Source organism: Myotis yumanensis, unplaced genomic scaffold, assembly GCF_028538775.1.
Source record: "Myotis yumanensis isolate MYYU_CA2020_CCGP unplaced genomic scaffold, mMyoYum1.0.hap1 SCAF_5, whole genome shotgun sequence".
NCBI classification, from domain to species: domain Eukaryota; kingdom Metazoa; phylum Chordata; class Mammalia; order Chiroptera; family Vespertilionidae; genus Myotis; species Myotis yumanensis.
The window spans coordinates 37346365-37366458 of record NW_027223756.1 but is presented as its reverse complement, the minus strand read 5'-3'; the positions used below and the strand labels follow the sequence as shown (position 1 = coordinate 37366458).

Here is a 20094-nt window from a genome sequence, read left to right as displayed (position 1 = left end):
CTGTCTGTAATCTTTTCTGGGTACCATGGCCCTGTCAAGTTGTCACATAAAATTAACTTATCACACCAAGTGTCCATTAAATGAATGGAAAAACAAAATCTGGTATACCCCTACAATGGAGTATTTATTGCTCAGCCATAAAAAAAGTAAACTTTGATATATGCTCTAATATGGATGGTCCTTGAAAATATTATGCTAAGTGAAATCAATCAGACACAGAAGGACAAATATTGTATGATTTCACCCATATGAAGAACAGGCAATCTCACAGGAAGTAGAACAGAGGTTACCGAGGCCTGGGGGAGAGGAGAGGAGGGGCGTTATTGGTAATGGGCCCAGTTTCAGTTTGAGAAGATAGGAAGGTTTTGGGGTCGGGGGTGGAGAGATTAAGAAAAAAGAAAAACTCACGGACACGGACCGCAGTGGGTGACTGCTGGGGGAGTGGAGGGAAGGGGAGGAGGCACAGGGGGGACAAATGGTGATGGAGACTTGACTTGGGGCGGTGAGCACACAATGCAGGTACAGGGATGTGTGTGGAATTGTGCACCTGCAACCTGTGTGATTTTGTTAACCAGTGTTAGCCCAACCAATTCAATAAAAAGGGAAGAAAAGGTTTTGGGAATAGTTGTGGTGATGGTTACACAACACTGTGAAATGTATGTAATGCCACTGGGTCATAGATTCATGAACTTATGCTTAAATTGATAAATATTATGTGATGCATAGTTTATCATGATAAAATATATTAAAAATAAAAATAAAAACCCAAACCAACACACACGACCAGCCGTGAAAGAGAAGTCAACAGCCCGGATGCTCGGCCGGCCTGCCGTGCGCACTCAGCACGGCCGCGCTTCCTCTGCGGAAGGCCCTCCCTGCGTTTCTCACCACTGACCTCCTTGCTCGAGGGGCGGGCAAGAGACTGGAATCTCGTTTCCACAGCAAAGTAACAGATGCCGATCATGTAAAGTCGTGAGTTTATTGCATATGTAACAAAATGAACCTACCCTCCCGGGTCCAGCCTGCTGTACAGTCGCTGTTTGTTTTGTGTTTCCAGCTGGTTCCATAACCACATTAAATAGAACTAGTATTTCTTTAAATACTTTTGATTTTGACATAAAACAGAACATTAGTGTACAACTTTCACAAAATAAATCAGCAATAAAAACAGTGGGAAGAATAACAAGGATAGCAGCAATACTTAAAAACAAGACATTACAAAATAAATTAAATACATTATAAAGTGGTTGAGAAACAAAAATAAACAAATTTTAAAAATTCATACTATGTTTCGGGAAGGCTGCCGTGTGGCCGCACCTGGCTGCGGGGGTGGGGCGGGCCCTTTCTCTGCACAGGCCCCTCCTGACAGCTCAGCTTCGAGGACCATCGCCCCTGAACTGGGACCCAGGGGCCACAACCCCCTCGGGCAGGCGGGTTCTCCCCACAGCAACCCCTTCGCTTTCCCACCTAAAGCGCTGGCAGAGGGTGGTCTGCTACATCCCTGAGGGTCGGCTGCTGACGGCTGGTGAGGGCAAGCCTGAACGTCGGGCGGAGCGTCTGGGCAGAGGCACGGGCCGGGCTGGCCTCTGGAATCCCGAGAAGGGACAGAGGAGAGCAGGCGTGTGAAGGGCTCCTGCGGACCCAGAGTGTAGTCATGGGAGCTTTTACCAACTGCGTGCTACACTATTCTTTGGGGTGGTTCAAAAGGCCCAAACAATTGTCAATATTTAAGGTTCTAGAAGTGCAATGCCACGGACAGGTAGGCCTGTTTGGCAAGAGTAAACTGGAGCTCTGGGAAGGTCTGCTTTCTAGGCTTCTCGTAGCACACAGCTGACGAGGCGCCCACGGGCAAGTGTAAGTACAAAAGCAGAGACCCAGGCCTTATGGGCGGGTAACTCCTGTCCCAAGCAGCTCCCGGAGGACCAGACATGACCCTCTGGATCTCACTGAGGCGACACCTGACCGGCGAGAACAGGCGGGGCCGGCAGGTGCCGATTCGGAGGATGGTTCCCTGGCTCCTTCCCATGGCAGGAAGGCGGTTATAAAGGAGTCAAATGCAACCTTCCTGCCTCCAAGTCCTTCCCACCTCTGGGCCCTCGTTTCCCGCCACAGGCAAGGTCCTACCTCCGCCGCCAGGCCTGCCAGCCCTGACGGATGTCCTCTCCTCCTCCCACCAGGCAGGCTCACGGGAGAGAGGACCTACCTGGTGGGAGGTCTGTACTTTCCATTCCCTCCTTCTTCCAGAAGATTACGAGGACCGGAGGGAATCACTGAGCGTCTAGGATGCCCTCAGAAAGCATCGTGGAAAATGAGGCACAGGACAAGCCCCACGGGGACCAAGCGGAACTCCTGGAGACAAAGCCCACAGTTCGGCCGGGACTTAGTGACTGGACTACGTTTTCCTTCTACAGCAAGTCACACGTGACATCCCTTCTCTCTGAGCCCCAGAAAGTAGCCCAGAGGCTCAGCTCTCAGAATCCACAAACTGGACAGACCTCTGTGCAGGGGGAGGGTCTGCGCACGCCCACGTCAAATGACAGACTGCCTCTAGGGCAAGCCAAGGGAACCCCGCAAGGTGCAGAAGCAGGTGTGCCTCCACACCCCACGGTCCAGCATCAGTGACAGCAGAACAGCGGGACAGCTGGCCAAACGCTCCTTCCAAACCCACCTGACCCACAGCCGGATCCCAATGGCTAATTCAGAAGCCTCAACAGCGAAATTTCAACAGGGAAACGTCTCGCTAATGAATGACCCTGCACTTGCCCCTAAACAAAAACAAAACCCAGACGGGAAAACTGGTGGCTGCTGCCGTTCTTCACGGAGCTCAGCTCCCTGGAATCAAGCTGCTTGTTAAAACACTGTCCAAACTTTTGTGCAAATTGGAAAACGGCGCTAGGAACTTCGGGTCTCGGCGTGCTTTGGCCTTGCTCATCACATGAAGACATCAGGGCAAGTAAATCAAGTGGCATTTGTCAGCGGCACCACCTGACGTGGGGCATGGGTCAGGGCGGCTCTCCCTCTGCTGTCAGGGTCACACCCACACCCTCTTCTTGTAAAACAGTAACTTGAGGTGGATTTCGGTCATTGAGGTTACCCGTTCCCTCTCTCCCTTTTAAGCTCGTCTGCACCAAACCAGCAGCTATCGTAACAGAATTTTGCTTTATTAGTGTAGCTGTTAGCAATTTCCGCATAATAGTTTGTTAGTATCCGAATGGCCCAGCTAAACTCTCTGCGGGGCAGGAGCCACAGCTTGGGAGGTCTGTTACGTGGTGTTTCTACTGGGAAAATATTTCAAACTGGGTAGATAATGTGGCAAAAAGGACTCTTAAAAGGAAAGATCATTTTTCTCTCCGCAAAACAAAATTTTCAACCAGGACACCCTGGAAAGAAAGACCCTGGCCTCCAGCTAACGCTGCCCCTGTTCCTTTACTTTCACAAAGGGAAGCACGTTTAGGACTGAATCTCCTGCGGTGGCAGAGTCGCAGGGAGCATGTATTTTACAGTAAGTTTTCAGGTGGAAGTTAATCTGCGACCAGAGCAGGCTGCTAGGACGTGAGATTTGGAATTTGAGCTGCTGAACTGGAAAGGGGCCTCAGGACTGTTCTGAGGCAGAATCGCTAGCGTAGCTACCAGGTCCAAACCCACAGAAGGCTGAGCTCAGTTCATGACTCGGGGAGATCCTCCTGTAAACACCACAGGGCAGTGAGCCTACGGCCAGATGTTACAACTGGAGCAGAATATCCTGTGTGAGCGAAGCCAGATCTAACCCTGGCTGCATTTTATTGGATGGGTGATGGAGGGGTGGGAGCACTGTCATAAAGGAGGAAAGGTGGGTGGGAGCCATGAACCAAAGTCCCCTGCCCCTCGCTCCCCAACACCGCGGCGGGGAGACGCCCTCCCCAGGTCCTCGAGAATCCCGTGCCTCAGCCCGCTTGGCAGGCGGCGCGCAGAAAGCGGCAGGCTTTGGTCTGGTGGTCGTGAGCTAGAATCTGTTGCCTTTGGTTGCTCTTCACTCCACAGCGAACCCACAGGTCTCTTCCACTGCTATCCGCAGCTTCTCGTAGAGCTTTTCATAAGACTCATAAGGTGGAATGTCGATCCGGTTAAAGCTGGAACAGGACAAAAGGGCGAGAGTCATTGCTGGGAGAGTCTGGCCCTAGGTCCTGCTGCAAGGGCGGGCAGGCAGGCAGGCAGAGCATCCTCGGCAGCCAGCCAGCTGTGAGTTCGCTGGCTGTGAGTTCGTGCTGTGTGTGCGCCTCTGTGGCGGGGGGGAGGGGTGAGGAGGAGGGGAAGGCCCTGCTCCCTAGTTCTGAGGGTGGGGGAGTGGTGAGTGGACACTTCCCCTTTGTACTTTTCTGCTTCTAATGCAAAGATTTAAAAATCAACACATAGCAGCCTGGCTGGCGTGGCTCAGCGAATCAGGAGGTCGCAGCTCGATTCCCGGCTGGGGCACATGCCCGGGTTGCAGGCTCAATCCCCAGCAGGGGTGTGCGGGAGGCAGCTGATCCATGATTCTCTCTCATCGTTGGTGTTTTATCTCTCCCTCTCCCTCTCCCTTCCTCTCTGAAACCAATAAAAATATATATATTAAGCACACACACACATATAGCAAAATAAATCTTAAGATCTTTAAAACCAAAGTAAAACTAAGTAACTATTTCCTGGGGATATCAGGACAAAGCTCTCAGCTGGTCCTGTTTGCTGTGTGTCTTGGGAGGAATGACAGTGCCAGGAACGACACCTTTGCAGACCAGCCCCGTGGCCGGCAGGCAAACCAATCACCACTGACGACCTGCCGCATGTCCGTTCCTCTGTGACGACCGGAGCCCCAGATGGGCAGCCTGGAAAATTCCCTGCAAAACTAATAAAATGTCAAATCTCTGATGGATCAAATGAGCCTTACATTTCTAACTCAGTATTTCTATGGGGAAATTCATTTCCAATGTTTATGCAAAAAAACACACACAAAAAAACACCTAAGAAGCTATTATCTCAACAAATAAAAAAATACAAAATGTGACCAGAGCACACAGAGTGGCCTGTTGAGTTACTAAGGGCTGAGCAACTGAGAACGGCTTTTGTCAAGAAAGAGTCCGGGGAACGCTGTTGCAGCCTTTTCTCAGGAGCTTAGCATCAGAGATTTTTCACACCCGTTTCGCTCCAAGCACTAAACTGTTAAAGGAAACGCATCCCGAGGAGGAGTGCGGCCCCGGTGCGTGCGCACCGCGCCACCCTGCCACCTGCTCGGGGCTCGGCAGCCTCACAGCCTGGCACCGCTTTACAGCTCTCACAGCCATTTCGCACACGCGGAGGCCCAAGGGCACGGTGCCAACGGCATCTGAACCCACATCCTGGGGTTCCCAGTCCCGATCCTGCCAGCACATCCGAGGCATCGACAACACGTGGGACTGGCTCTCCTGACCTGTGCCTTTGATTTTTAAGCCACAAAGGAGAGAACCCATTGCACATAAGGTTCATGTTGAGGTGACAGTTTTCAGTGCAGGCGCATCGTCATGGGCAGAGCTCTGAGAGAGAAATTGGGCCCCAGGGATTTCAGCTAAGGGAAGACCAGTGAGTCCAACTTAAAGGCTACACTCTCCCTGCTGACAGGCACACGTGTGCACATGCACACACAGCAGCGAGACCCAGGGAAGAGCAGGCGGGAGCCCGTCGGAGTCACAGCCAACATCACATCTCACGACAGAACTGGTCTCACGGAAGAGACTTCCGATGACCCTCGCAAGTGGATGCTGCCAAGTGCTCGTCCCACTGCCCGCGGTGCCCCTGCCTGTGGTGCCCCTGCCCGCTGTCCCTGGGACTCGGCACAAAGGAAGCGCTGAGTGCACCAGTAAGACCCAGGTTAGCGCCGCGCAGAGAGCGCGCTGCGGCACGGCGACGGCACGGAGCTGTCCTTACCAGGTGTGGGCCTTCGGAAGGTTGTCTGTGTTGGCGTCGATCAGGTGGATGGTGAACAGCCGGGGCCCTGCGGCGCCTGTAGAACCTTACAGACAACATTCTAGTTACTGCGCGTCAGAGGCTGAGCCTCGAGCCCCTGCGCCCGTGCGCCAGCCCAGGCGGCTGTCCTCCCTGGGGTCACAGAGCCCCGTGGCAGCTGCACAGCCCTCCCATGACTAAAGTCACAGGCAGGGAGCAAAGCCTGGGAGAACTCCCTAAGCCCCAGGCGGGTATTTGATGGATAAAATCCTAAATCACCAGGAGTTTACGTTTAACAGGAATGTTCAGCAAGCAGGCCCACTGTGGGCGGAGGGCAGCAGTGGTGTGAGAAAGCAGACGTGCAGCCAGATGCTCCCGGCAGAGGCATGGCGGAGAAAGGAACAGACACAACTGCCTGGAACCAAGTCCAAGGGACTGGAAGTGACTTCTCACTCAGAAATCCGTAAGATACGGAAAAGTACAGAGACTGTTTTATAAATGAAATATATCTGCTGTCACTATTAATATGCAAAGTTCAACTTTCTAAATTCTATTATATTCCTCACCTTAATCCTCTGGGTTATCAAGCGACAGAAATCTAAAGTCATACAGACCCCAGGGCCAGCCTGTGAGGACCTTCCTGTAGCTCGGCTGACCACGAGCCACCAACCTCCTCCCGAGGCACAGCCTCCCCTCCACCCACGGCCACTCCGACGGTAAACAGGACCCGGCCAGAGAGCCTGCCCGGACGGCAGCCCACTTGTAGCTCAGGAACCTGAGGACCGGGGACCCTGGAGCTAACGACCCACACGGTGCTCAGTCTGCTGTGCGTAGGCCAGGCCTCGCTCCTGTCCTCAGTACACGTCAAAACCGCTTTCTTTCCCCCAAACCCATCCTTTGTACCCTCCCTCTGTCAATCAATTCTGTAGGAGAAGGGGAAGCATCGGGCTCTTCGGGGCCGTCCTGGCTCAGCCCCGAGTGGGCACTGCTGCTGCACAGACCTGGGCACGCAGGCCCGCCCACCGCTGAGTCCCGGGCTTGCAGGGACTGGACAGGGTGTGAGAGCTGGGCTTTGTTTTGCTGACAGCCTCTCCTGCTCTTTGTGGGTATTTTCTTTCAGCGTGGGCAAGGACAGCAGACACAACGGCAACCAAGAGCCCGCCACCGGGAGAGAGAGAGTAGCCCTTTGCCAGGCTGACCACTGGCTATGAACGCACGCAGGTCACACCGCTTCCTAGTGGCATTTCAGGAAGCCAACTCCCCCACACCCCAGGTCTCCCTACACGCCCTGTGTCCACATGGTGCCGGTAGCCCCGCCTCCACGTCAGTCACCTTGCAAAGCCTTGAAGCCTTGGAGGGGGACGCGGGTGGACCCTGTCACGAACTGCAGGAGCCGGGCCCTCCTCTCCTCGTCAAAGGTCTCCACCGCCTGCCAGAACCACCGGACAATGTTGCTGTCGGCCGCGCAGTGCTTCAGCCGTGTGTTGGACTTCCAGTCGCTCAGGTCTATCTTGTCCAGGCCGCCGATGATCAGCTGGGAAGAGTTAGAGGCGGTCATTTCTAAATGTAACGGGTACCATGACAGGCCTCCACGGTCCCAGGACAAGAAAGGAGTTAAAGCTGGTTCCCAGTGCAAAGAAGCAACTATGTCCAAATAAACTAGACACACACTGAGACAAGAATAGAGAGACCAACAGGAGGCCCCACGCACAGCACTCCCCCAGGACCACCTGGCGGCTCCTGATGGGCGCTCTCTCTCTGCCCTGTGGGGTGTGGTTCTGCACTGCCCGGGGGAGCAAGAACCACTGGCAAGACTGCCTGGAGCTGAGTGTAGGGTGGGCCATGGCCCCGTGACCCCCAGGCAATGACCCCCGTGCCCCTTCAGGGCAGCTGAAGCCTGAGAGGGGCTGAAGCAAGGGTGTGCGCGGCTTCTGCCACTTGCTTACTAGTGAAAGGTCCTCTCCTGCAGCTGCTCCTCCGAGGAGGCTGCTCCCTGCACCTCATGGGGGCAGAGACGAGAATCACTTTAAAGCCTGGAGCTATTTGGCACCAAACAGAGACAGGTAAGTGATGAATGCCGCGCTGTGTCAAGTACGTGAAGTACGACTAGAAGACAGTAAACTGTTCTGAGTCTAATAAGAGCAGAATGAAAGCAGAAAGCTGACGTGTGGGAGAGGCTGGCGGCAACGAGACACTTTCCTGGCTCTGAGGGGACCCAATGCTACAGACCAAGATCGCAGAAGCCACAGCGCCCCTGGAACAGGCCCCAGGTCGTCCGACTCGCTGCCACCGCGTGGACACCTGGCCTTCTAACCGGCCCCTCTCGCACTAGCCCTGCGCTCCCCCGGGAGCCCCACACACTCCAGTGCAGCCTCACTCTGCAGCAGGGTGCAAACCCACACACGGACCCACCTGGCCTTTAGCCCTGCCCTGGCCCAGCAAGTGGAGCACGCACCTCTAGTTCCTTCTGGTCAAAGGGCTTCAGTAAGTGCTGAGGAATGAGCTCATTAAACCCTTTCTGAAGAGCCAAGAACTGGGCTTCGATTCCTCTCATAAACCTCCAATTTACATATAACCTGGAAAGAAAAGTCACAGGTTGGAAGCAATTCCAATAGTTCTGAAAAAACTTTTGTCCATGAGCAGGTTCTGACATCTGCTGTCTCACACCTTGCCACCTGGCCGCCCTGACACCTGCCAGATGGAAGCCCTGACCTAAGTTACAGGTTAAAATATACCAGTGCCCTGGTATGTTCTGCTTCATTGCTAGAAACAGCAGTAGGTTTACCCTGACTGTCCCAGCAACTGGCACAATTTAAAAGTAAACCTGAAAATGAAGTGCAGGATGCAGTGAGAGCCACACACCAGTCCGGCAGCGGGAGCACAGAGAGGCCCATGGTTCATTTTTTTTGTCAATCCTCACCTGACGACATTTTTTCCATTGATTTTTAGAGGAAGGGGAGAAGGGATATCTATATCATATACCTCTATCTATCTATCTATCTATCTATCTATCTATCTATGAGAGAGAGAGAAGCATTGATGTGAAAGAGACACATCGATTGGTTGCCTCCCACATGCGCCCTGAGCAGTGCCAGGGATCAAACCTGCAACCCAGGTACGTGTCCCTGACTGGGAATCGAACCTGTGACCCTTTGGTGCATGGGCTGACACTAATCACTGAGCACACTGGCCAGAGCAAGATGCCCATGTTTCTACACTGCCACTAGTCGTTTATTTGCCTGAAGAGGTGGGAGAACAGACTACAATGGAGGAGACTTCTTGGAGACTCATCTCAAGGGACGCGTGGGCTTCCTCCTCTCTCCTGGGCTCTGGTACCTCCACACACAGACCGGGTGGTGGCCTCACAGGCCTTCCCCTCTGGGACTCGGGGGTCATTCTCCCGTCACCAGGTCTCCCCAGGAAGAGCTCCTACTGCTGAACCCCACGTTGGGAAATCTCTTCTGTAACGTGATTCTGGTCACAGCGCTGGTGGGACAGTAAACCTCACACAGCAAAGGAGCCCCCACAAGCCCGACATGAGCCCAGCCACGCCCAGGACGGTCCCGGGCACCTGGGTGTCCCCACCGGCGACCACCCGGCCCCCCAACCTTACCGGACGTATTCTTTCTTGTTCTCCTCCGTGACGGGGACGTTTCTGCCGTTGGGTTTCAGCTCATGCTGAAGAATCCTCCCGAAAGCGTTGTGCTCCACACAGAAAGTGTGGTCCAGCACAGGCGTGATATCGTTCTCCCTGCAGGACAGGGGGCGGTGTCAGCACCCCTTCGCTACCACACAGCCGCGAACGGAACGTTCAGGGAGCAGCTGGGAGAGCGAGTCACTGCCAGACCAGAGGCGCTCGAGGAGGGACAGCACTACCAGCCTAGGCCTGTACGGGACAGCTGGTTGCCTTAGAAACGGCGTCTATGAGCAGGAAGGAGTCATAAAGGGGAGACCCGCCTGCAGGAAGCCACTCCTCGGAAACACTGTCCCCTGTGAGGTGGCCTTTCCACGCTCGTCAGGTCAAAGCTGCACTGGGAAGTGAAAACTGGCCCCTGATCGGCCATATCTCCTGAAACGGAGTGAAGGAGCTCCTGCAGGAGGAGGCCTGGCCCGCACACTGTTCCTTTCAGGACGACATGACATGAGGCTGACAAGACGCTGAATAGGCGAGAGGCCCGCCTCCCGTCAGCTCCTCAGCCTCTCCCTGTGGTTCACCTGTCACTGTGCCCGTGCTTTTAAGAGAGTGTTTAGGGTCATTCTAAAACAAGGTGACCAAATATTAATTTTGTTTTGATACTTTCTTGTATCAAAATACAAGATACAAGATACTTTGATGCTAATTTTGTTTTTGATACTTTCCCTCTAGAGATCAACTGGTGAAACCTTAGAGCAGGGGTCCTCAAACTACGGCCCACGGGCCACATGCAAATACAAATATTGTATTTGTTCCTGTTTTGTTTTTTTACTTCAAAATAAGATATGTGCAGTGTGCATAGGAATTTGTTCATAGTTTTTTTTAAAACTATAGTCCGGCCCTCCAATAGTCTGAGGGACAGTGAACTGGCCCCCCCTGTTTAAAAAGTTTGAGGACCCCTGCCTTAGAGTGTCAAAAACCAACCAACCAACCAACCAACCTGGGAAGCTCAGTTGGTTAGAGCATTGTCCTGCTACACCAAGGTTGTAGGTTCAATCCCCGGTCAGGGCACATACAAGAATTAACCAATGAATGCATCAATAAGTGGAACAACAAATTGATGTTTCTCACTCTCTCCCCCTCCTATCCTTCCTCTCTCACTAAAATCAATCAATAATAATAAAAAAACCCCAAACCAACACCGGCCTGGGGATTAATATTTGTTATATGTTAATAATTCAAGGAAATAACAAAAGAAATTAGTCCATGAGAAGAAACTGGCCAAACATCAATGAGGAAAAGTTAATTAAGTATTGTTTTTTTGTTAAATCTATTTTTATATTTCTTTTTTTCTTTTTTTTAAATCCTCATTTGAGGACATGCTTAGAGAAAAGAAGGGGGAGAGAAGGAGAGGGAGGGAGGGAGGGAGGGAGGGCGGGAGGGAGGGAGGGAGGCGGGGAGGGAGAGAAACATTGATCAGTTGCCTTCCGTATTCTCCCTACCAGGGATTAAGCCCGAAACCCGGGCATGTGCCCTGACCGGGAATGGAACCAGCAACCTTTTGGTGCACTAGACGACACTCAACTAACTGAACCGCGCTAGCGGGACTACTTTTATACTTCTGGTCATAAAACAATAGTTTATTTCTCTTCTCAAATTTCACACCCATCCCCAAAACACACACACACACACACACACACACACACACACTCACACAAATGTATTGGGCGTACACTAAGACAAGTGGCTATATAAATGATCAATGAACTGAACAGTGAGTCAATACTTACAGAATCCACACTAGGCTCTTATGTAGTTCTGGGTCCACCGATTCCAAGTCAGAGAGCTGGATGGGCTTCCCCAGTAGCTGCTTATAAAAGGGGACTGTGAAACCCCCATTTATGTAGTGTCCATGGAACACAGCCAGACCCATGATCCGACCAACAAAATGGAAATAAGACAAATGGTCCTGTAGGGGGCACCAGAGAACATAAATTCATTTTGAAAATAGTCAAGGTGACTATCCTGGGATTTCTCCAGCTTTGGAGAACTGTCCCACAGGCAGCAACACCGAGTGGGTTAGTCCCAGGCTGTGCTCATGGCCACATGAAGGCGGCTGCGTGGTTAGTCAACACCGAGAGCACATCTTTTGTACAGCTCATCGGAACATTTTATTTGCTCGTAGTTCAAAAACATTTTCCTCAGAATTGCTACATGATTTGTGGGACTCAGTGCAAAATGAAAATGCACAACCCCTTATAAGAATTCCAATATGGCAATAGCAGAGATTCAAACGAAGCATGGGCCCTTCTGTGAGCAGGGCTCTGAGCTCTGTACAGGTCACGGGCTACGCTTCTTCCCATTGAACTAAAGAGAAATAAAGAGCAAAGGGCAACTCCCCCTCTTCCTCTGCCATGCCTCCCCCAGTCACACAAAAAATAAGAAAAACAAAAGGAACACAGAGGAAAATAAGTATGAATAACCCAAGTAAAAGAACCATTTTAAAACCAGAGCTGTCTGGTTTTTAACTAAAAAGGGAACCTCACATTTCTACTTTCAGGTTGGAATTATAATCAGATAATTAGTCAAAACTTAGTTTCCATGTTGGTAAAAGGTTGTCACACCGATGCCTGCAGAGGGGCACTGGCCCAGGACTCCGCCTGGGGGCCGTGCACGTGGCGGCGCTGAGGCAGGATGCGGCCCACAGGAGAGTCCAACCTTGAGTCGGCCACTCTTCTTTAAAACAAGAACTAAGGGTGTTAGCACCGGTGCCAAAAAGGTCACTTATGGGAATGTTCCAACTTTGACTGGAAGGAGGACAGACTTCGTAACCCACTTCTCAGAATGATGCTGCCAAGAAAGGTGCCAGGGCTCCCTCAAACAGCAATAAAGTGCTGAGCAGATGAGCAGCTCAGTCCCTCTTGTCCTTGAAAACAGCACACCCAGTGATCCCAGCCACAGAAGCACAGGGCTGAAATCACCCATCGTAATCCGGTTCTCACTCTACCTTTCATTACCACAGAGCTTGAGTAAGACTTCAGCGAATAAACCCAAAATTGAGATGGAAATGAAAATCCATTCTAAAAATTCCCCAACTTAATTCCCTGCTTATTCACTCATTAATACTTACAGGGTTGATGGACGAATCTGGGTTGATTTGCAACATGTAAATGTTGTCCGTAGAATATTGGAAGAGCCCATAATATGGATTCAGCATTTCATGGCACAATAAATAAAGCCACTCCCTGGGGACAACACCAACAACAGCAGACACCAAAACTGTTATATGTGCGAAAACTCCCTGTTTTAGATCATAACAAAAGGACTGAACCACTAGAGGCCAAAACTGGTACAAATACCTGGCTGTGAGCATGTGATCTGAACATGCTGGGAAAACAAGCCTGAAGAAGTAAGCGCTGGGCTGGTAGTATCAGAAATGGTTTTTCTGGCCAAAATGCCCACTACTCTGAAGCTCAGAAAGAACTGTGGTTGACACGCTATGTAGAGAGGTGACCTGAAGGACGTGTGCGGCCTAAATCGTGGCCCCCAAATGCCAGATCAGAATCCCAGCATCTTCCACAGCAACAGAAACCCTGACATGGAATTAAATCGAGGACCCTGAGACGGGACTACATTAAAAGAATGACTATCGCCTTACAAGTCCAGTCTTTGCAGCTGTTCACTGGCCAGTGTTCCTGGCCCTCAGCTAAGGGTTTCTCTGCTGCTCTGCAAAGATCAGAGCCTCCGGTGATGGTGTTAAAGGTGTGGTCATACCTGACAGAAGTGCAATAAAGAGCAGTCTGATCCTACTTGTATTTAAAAAGTGTGTGTACATACACGCACACACAAAGCACAGATGCATATGCAGAGCACAGGAAGACAGCAAGGGCTTACACCAGCCGGGGACAGTGGTTAACCTGAGAATGAGCATTCTGGGGCATTTTCATTTCTTCTGCTTTCTAGTTTTTAAATTTCTGATCAATTGGAACATGTAATAACATTTAAATAAGGAGAAAATATGTCACAACCTAGAGAGGCAGGGATTGTTTAAGACTGTCTTTTCCCCTTCATAAGTTTCTGTTGAATTATTTTTTTTGCATAAACATCTATCATGTTTATAATCTTAAAAACTAGTTTAAAGCTTAAAAATATTCTAAGAGTTTAAAAATCTGGATGGGGTGTATAAGAATGAATTATTCTCTGAATTCCTTTCTGTTTGAATTAATTTCGCTATGAAAAAAAATACCAAAATGTAAAGAGCACTCTAAATAGAAGCTGTATGATTTGATTGCTACGACTGGGCTGTGAGAAGCCCAGGTATGGGGAACCTTATACAGACACCTGTGGCAGTTCCACACACAGCCTTTCATTCTATTCAAACTCCTTTCAAATAGATACATCTCATTGAGATAGCAGCCCCAAATTTTATTCTCGAAGTCTTTACTCTTTCAAATAGAAAAGACAGACAATTGAGAAAGACTAGGAAAGGATAAGCACAAATGCAAATAATCGAAGGGAATTGTGAGAATCCATAAAAACAACCAAGCCAAAACAAATTAATGTATCGAACTCCAAAGAACAGAAAGCACCTGCCAGGGAGATGAGACTCCAAATCCTGTAAAGTCTCTTGACTAGAAAGGCAAAATTTCCCAACACTGATTCTTCCCCAAGCTTGGGAGTTTGGATTTGAGAAGAATCTTTTTCATAAAAACCAGGGACCTGCAACCGTCTAGACAGGAAGTGATTAAAATACAAGCAAACATTCTGACCAAGCCAGGGACAAGGGAAAGAGGCATACTAGGAATGTTCTGGAAGTGGGAAGGGAAGAGCAATACAGGCAGAAGAGAGAGAACAGCAATGGTTCAGAACCAAACACTGGGAAAATGAGTATAGACTGATTCTCAGTGAGCAGATGATGAATACACACACATATGTGGTTTTGTGGTAGGCAGTTAGACAGACATGAGCAGAGCAGGGACGATGGGTCAGGTACAGAAGGTCACCAGGGTGAAAAGCGCTGGGTGCCTAACAAAGGACAATTGTAGGGTGGGACCTCGTCCCCAGGATGACCTTTCCTCCCCTAGCACATGGCTGGTTTGGACCCCCTGACCTTTCTTCCCTAGAGATAACATCTAGGCCTCAGCTCCAGGCCCAGAAAAGCAGCACAGCCAGACCAGCAACCCCACTGCTAACCTCAGGACCAGCTGCATTGACCCACTACCCTGGTGCTGGCCAATCAATCAGTGGAGACCTAAACCCTGAATGGACACACCTGGAAAGCTGCTGACTAGTCTATTAAGAGCCCCTGAGGCCTCCCCTAAACTCTCCACCCCACCCTCAAAACCCTTAGGACAGAGGACCCAGCAAGCTCTCGCCTTTCCCTCCCCCACCCCAGGCTCCTTACCATTGCCTTCCTCACTGCCAAGCTCCAAGGGCCCTTCCTTTGCCTCTATAACTTGTTTCCTAAGTCCATTTCTTCTATTAATTACTTCTACTACCTCTGTGATTTTATAAATAAATGTTCTCTTATAGTTTGGGTCTTGGCTCTGAATTCTTTCCTAGTCAGAACTCAAGTACCGAGGTTGCCACGGTTCTAACACCCAGTGCTATTCCTGTGCCTATAATAGTTTCAATTTCTCCTTCATGTCTGGATGGATATGATCTCATCTGGACCCGAGGAAGAATCCAAGGGGTGAAACTGCAACGTGAGATCAAACTGGAGGTGGCAGAGCAAGGGTTCACATTTACCTCCCCGAAAGCACCATGTTACTCAAGGGAGCCACACAAAGCCATGTTACTCAAGGGAGCTACGGTGAAAAGGCAGAAGAGAACCACCAAACCAATCAAGCTATTCACACGTGTGCCTAGGAATACAGAACACCAGCCATGCAAAGAAATAATGGTAAATTGAAACAGTCTGAGGTACTGAACTCTTGAGACTATAAGGGAAATAGCACAGACAAGAAAGTGGAAGCAGTCAAGCCTGCATTGTGAGAACAAGTGTGAAGGACTGAGGAGGAAGATTCTCACCTGGAAAGGGGAGTGGAAGCCTAAGCCTCTTGCCAGGAAATGGAATTAGTGCTCTCAAAGCCAACAGAAGTTACACTGGCCAAAAGAAAGACGGTTTCTAGATTGAGGAAGAAACTTGGGGCTATCTTGAAAAGTATCTCCTGTGGAGAGGCGGCACCATGTGAGCACAGGAGAGAAAATGCAGGCTTTCCCGCACCCCTACCCCAGATGGATTCAGAACTGACGGGGGTGGGGGTAGGAGTGTGTGGGGGGTAGGTGTGGTAAAGGAAGGGGTGATTCAGCCTGAGGAGCCACCCTGAGCAGCCTTTGCCTGTGAGGCGGTGCTCTGAGGGGACTGCTCTGTGAGCGGGTTTCTGCATTTCCGCTGGCTCTTCTTTCTGTTTGGCATTTCAGGTATGGAGTTTATTACTTTGTGGAATGCAGGATTGTGTTTTGTTATAGCTATGCTGAAGAGCATGCAGCAGAAAGGGTGACTAAATTAGCCTCTCACCTTGCCACTCCACCATAATCCAAACCTTCTTCTCCACGAAATTTCACCATTAGTCGTTTTTTCAAGTCTTTTGGACGCATCTTCATTATCTGGCGATAAGACTCCTATATGTAAAAATTAACAGTTTTAGAGAGAAGAACTTTTCTTAAAGTAATAAAAAGATGAAAGGTTATTGATAACTAGTGTCCTGGTGCATGGATTCGTGCACATTGAAATGAAATTAATTAGAAGAAATATGTTAATATTGCTATTCGCCCTTTCTCTTTAATAGAAGTGTCAACCAAATTCACAATCGACAATGACAGATTGAAACACACGTGCAATTGGCAGCAGTGAGAGCTTTATATGTATTGTGCATGCATGAGTCAACTTAGCCTTTTATATATATAGAACAAACTTGCTTAATTAGACCTGCTTTCTGATTTAGCTAAACTTTTTCCAGCCCAGTGAAGCACCCCAACTTCTCTTTCAGGTAACTGTCTGCAACACAGCAGTAAATATCAACATGAAGCAGATTATTATTGTAGATCATGCAGGGAGAGCAAAGGGTGAAATATTTAACTGCAGCAGTGTTTGACTCTATTCTGCGCAGTGAGAAAACCTGAAGTCATTTTCAAGCTCCACCATTTCTTACTTCTTTTCAGTCAGGTCAAGTTTCTAAACTTTCTCAATCTCCATATTCTGGCTAATGAAAAGAAAATAGGAATCTATCTACTCCAAGACTTCTGAGAGGATTAAATGAGATGAGGTAGGGGAAAACGCTTCACAGACATTTGGTTAAAGTGTAAAATGTTTGCACCTGGCTATAAAGCAAGTCGTGTTCCTGGGCTGAAGAAACTCCAAGGAGGCTAGTCGAGAGGGAGAGGAAGCCGGGTGTTGCTATGTGACGTCATTACCCGGCACCCACAGCGACTGTTTCTGGGCTGGGCTGGGCTGTGGGCTACATTTTGCGCCATGAGGTCTTGGCAGTGTTGGCTGCAATTTGGTGGGCTGTCGCTCTGGGGTGGTGGTAGGGCCTGTGTCCCCCCACTTGGGGGAAGCCGAGTGATGGTTTGTTGGTACCAGGTCCACGGTGCTGTTTCTTTTTAAATGGCCAGTGTGCATCATGGCAGCTCCTGCACTGAGCATCTGCCTCCTGGTGGTCAGTGCGTGTCATAGCTACCAGTTGGACGGTCGGACGAACATTTAGCTTTTATATATATAGATGGAACCTGATTCAAAATAGTATCCATTCAAATCCAAGTTCTAGCTGGTTCCTATTTAGCATGTTTATACAGGGTGGGGCAAAAGTAGGTTTATAGGTGTTTGTATGGAAATAATACAATAATTAATAAATAATTATACAATAATAAACTGTGTTTTGCATACTCATAACTGTAAACCTACTTTTGCTCCACCCTGTATCATCAACTTTTCTCTCACTGTTTCTAGTTCAGAAACCACAACAAAATAAACGTGTACTAGGTAACACTGTACCTAAAGGAAACACTTATTTTCAGCACAATCACTAACAACAGAACAAATGTCCTCTGTAGAGCTGATCTTCCCTACACAATTTCAATGTGTCCTATAAGCACTTTATATGTATGTATGTGTGTGTTTTACTTCCTCACCCGAGGATATGCTTAGAGAGAGGGAGAGAGAGAGAACATAGATCGGTTGCCTTCTGTACACATCCTGACTGGGGATCACATCTGAAACCCATGTATGTGCCCTGATCAGGAATCAAGCCGGCAACCTTTTGGTGCCTGGGATGATGCTCAATCAACTGAGCCACTGGCCAGGCTTCATATTTTAACCAAAATGAAGACATCACTAGAAAGTCTGAATATTAAAAGAATTCTGAGCCTGTTTTTATACCTGAAGCTCAGCCAAAACAGAAAACACGTGGTCAGCCCAATATTCCTTCAGATTCAGCATTTGAGTAGAACCAGCTAAGTGTTTATAAATATTTTCAAATGATAAGGCACTTAAAAATCATTTCATGCTTTAACTTTAATGTAATTCAAACTCTGCCATCCCAAGAGGGAAAGAGGAGGTTGAGTGGAAATGATCTGGCATCAAAATGACAGTAGTTCTGCTCTTTTCTAACCTTGGCAAGCACTTAAGACTGCTCAACGGGCAGAGCCGAGCACTTCAGCAGCCCCACTCGTCCAGTGCTGGCTGCGAGGAGGACCACGCACGGCCCTGGCGCATCCTGTGCCCTTCGCTGTGGAGATGCTGGGCCCTCAGGCTGCAGCCCCATAAGAACCTGTGTCCAGTTCTTACCCACTCTTATTGGCTCATGTCTGCCAAGGATTCCACCAAGGCAGGCAGGCAGGCTATGGACCAAACACAGCTGAGATTTCAATTTACGCTCACGTTCCTTGAGAAAGGGCTCTGTCCACAAGAGGGTCCTGCCTGGTTAGGGACCCTGATCCCACAGGGGGCTGTATATGGGGCGGAGGCCTTCCCAGGAACCACCTGGTCATCCTGTTTCCAGAAGAGACAAGTGGCCGCTTGGCCACTGAGCTCCTCTGAGGAGGCTGTGCTATTTCATCAAATTTCATGAGAGGCCAGAAGGAATGACTGGTTCTGAGGACACGGAAGATTGCAGGAATATATAATCTGCACGATGTAGGCAAAGGGCTTTATTCCCCCTTCTGCATCTATCTCTAGGTTTCCACCTCATAAACCATCTGTGTTTTTAAACTGTTAACACAGGAGTAAATACAGTACCCTCTCTACATGGGCACAACCCTGCATTTCACAGAGCAATAAACTCCATACCTGAAATGCCAAACAGAAAGAAGAGCTCACGGAAATGCAGAAGCCGCTCACAGAGCAGTCCCCTCAGAGCGCCGCCTCGCAGACAAAGGCTGCTCAGGGCGGCTCCTCAGGCTGAATCACCTCACTTGTCTATTAACATGAATGCAGAGTCTGTGCCTGCCCGCCTGCCTGCCGCACTAAATGCCATACCTCAAATATTTCTTCTCTGGATACTTCAATGCGGCAATGACCAGCCTGGGGTTGCTGAAGTGAAAGCTCGTGTCTGAGGACCTTCAGTTTCTGAACTAAATCTCTTTCGTATCTCTGGGCGGGGAGCTCCTCATCTTCCACTGAGCCCTCGCTGGGCAGCGGCAGCGGCTGGCTGGGCTCCTTTAGTTGGCACTGGTGACTTGAGAAGAACAGAAGCATCAAAATCACTCCAAAAGCAGCGGCCAAGGGAGCTGCAAGCAATGCCCCCTACACCAAAGGGACCGAGAAGAGAGTTCGTTAAATAGAACTTCGAGTGGACATCTTCTTCTCTGATGACGTGGCTATGTAACAACTGCTGGTGGTCACCATTAGCCCCCATATAGGCCTAGGGTACAATAAAGGAGACACCCCGCTTCTAAGCAACAGCTTAGCTCATACATTTTCATTGCTATAAATAAAAACAGCAATTGCTATCATTTAGCATCTAGTATGTGTCCGAGACTGACCAACACACTGTTAGATGCACCTTGGTGGCTAGAATTAAATGGAGTTGACGTGAAGCATTGAAAAACAGATTATAGTGGAGAGGGGCGATATGCATAAGAGCAAACAACTCGAGTGAAGTCTAATGGCAGCCAATCCTCATTTTCCCAACCAATAGATTAGGAAGCCCACTCATTAAAAGCAAGATTCCAGTCATATAAGAGGACTAGGACCAGCAGAAGGACAAAGTGACAGTTCTCTTGTTCAAGTTTTGCTACTAATGTCAGTTGTCAGTGAGAAGAGCCTCGTGGGCTCTCATGGTCTGAGAACACGCCAAACCTGGAACACAAGGCGGGAGCCGAGATAACTCCCAATTCCAAGTCATCCAGGATGACAGGCATGGGACAGGGCTCAGCAAGTGGCACCAGTGACTGGCAGTCCTCCTACACTGTGATGAGCGGGCATCTTACTGCTTCTCACTTAAGAGCCACGCCTTTCATCACGGAGCTGCGTGTGACGCTTCGTTACGCACCTGCCTAATACTGCCCCCTCCGTGAATTTAATC

The 20094-nt window shown here is 49.5% G+C and overlaps 1 protein-coding gene across 4 annotated transcripts in view; it reads right to left on the bottom strand.

The window, feature by feature from the left end:
• Nucleotides 1-960: 960 nt before the first annotated feature.
• The window catches only part of SMURF1 (SMAD specific E3 ubiquitin protein ligase 1), an 84710-nt gene continuing 65576 nt past the window's right edge, over nucleotides 961-20094 (bottom strand). For 2 of the 4 annotated variants that reach the window (XM_070415065.1, XM_070415067.1), the window contains 9 exons: nucleotides 19047-19245; nucleotides 16089-16192; nucleotides 12699-12813; nucleotides 11359-11537; nucleotides 9548-9685; nucleotides 8390-8510; nucleotides 7267-7468; nucleotides 5917-6001; nucleotides 961-4109 (listed from right to left, as the gene is read on the bottom strand). In XM_070415065.1, coding sequence (XP_070271166.1) covers nucleotides 4010-4109; nucleotides 5917-6001; nucleotides 7267-7468; nucleotides 8390-8510; nucleotides 9548-9685; nucleotides 11359-11537; nucleotides 12699-12813; nucleotides 16089-16192; nucleotides 19047-19245 — 1243 coding nt within the window. In that variant the 3' untranslated portion in view covers nucleotides 961-4009. The remainder of the gene's footprint in view (nucleotides 4110-5916; nucleotides 6002-7266; nucleotides 7469-8389; nucleotides 8511-9547; nucleotides 9686-11358; nucleotides 11538-12698; nucleotides 12814-16088; nucleotides 16193-19046; nucleotides 19246-20094) is intronic. The other 2 variants (XM_070415066.1, XM_070415068.1) reach the window with 1 other exon arrangement.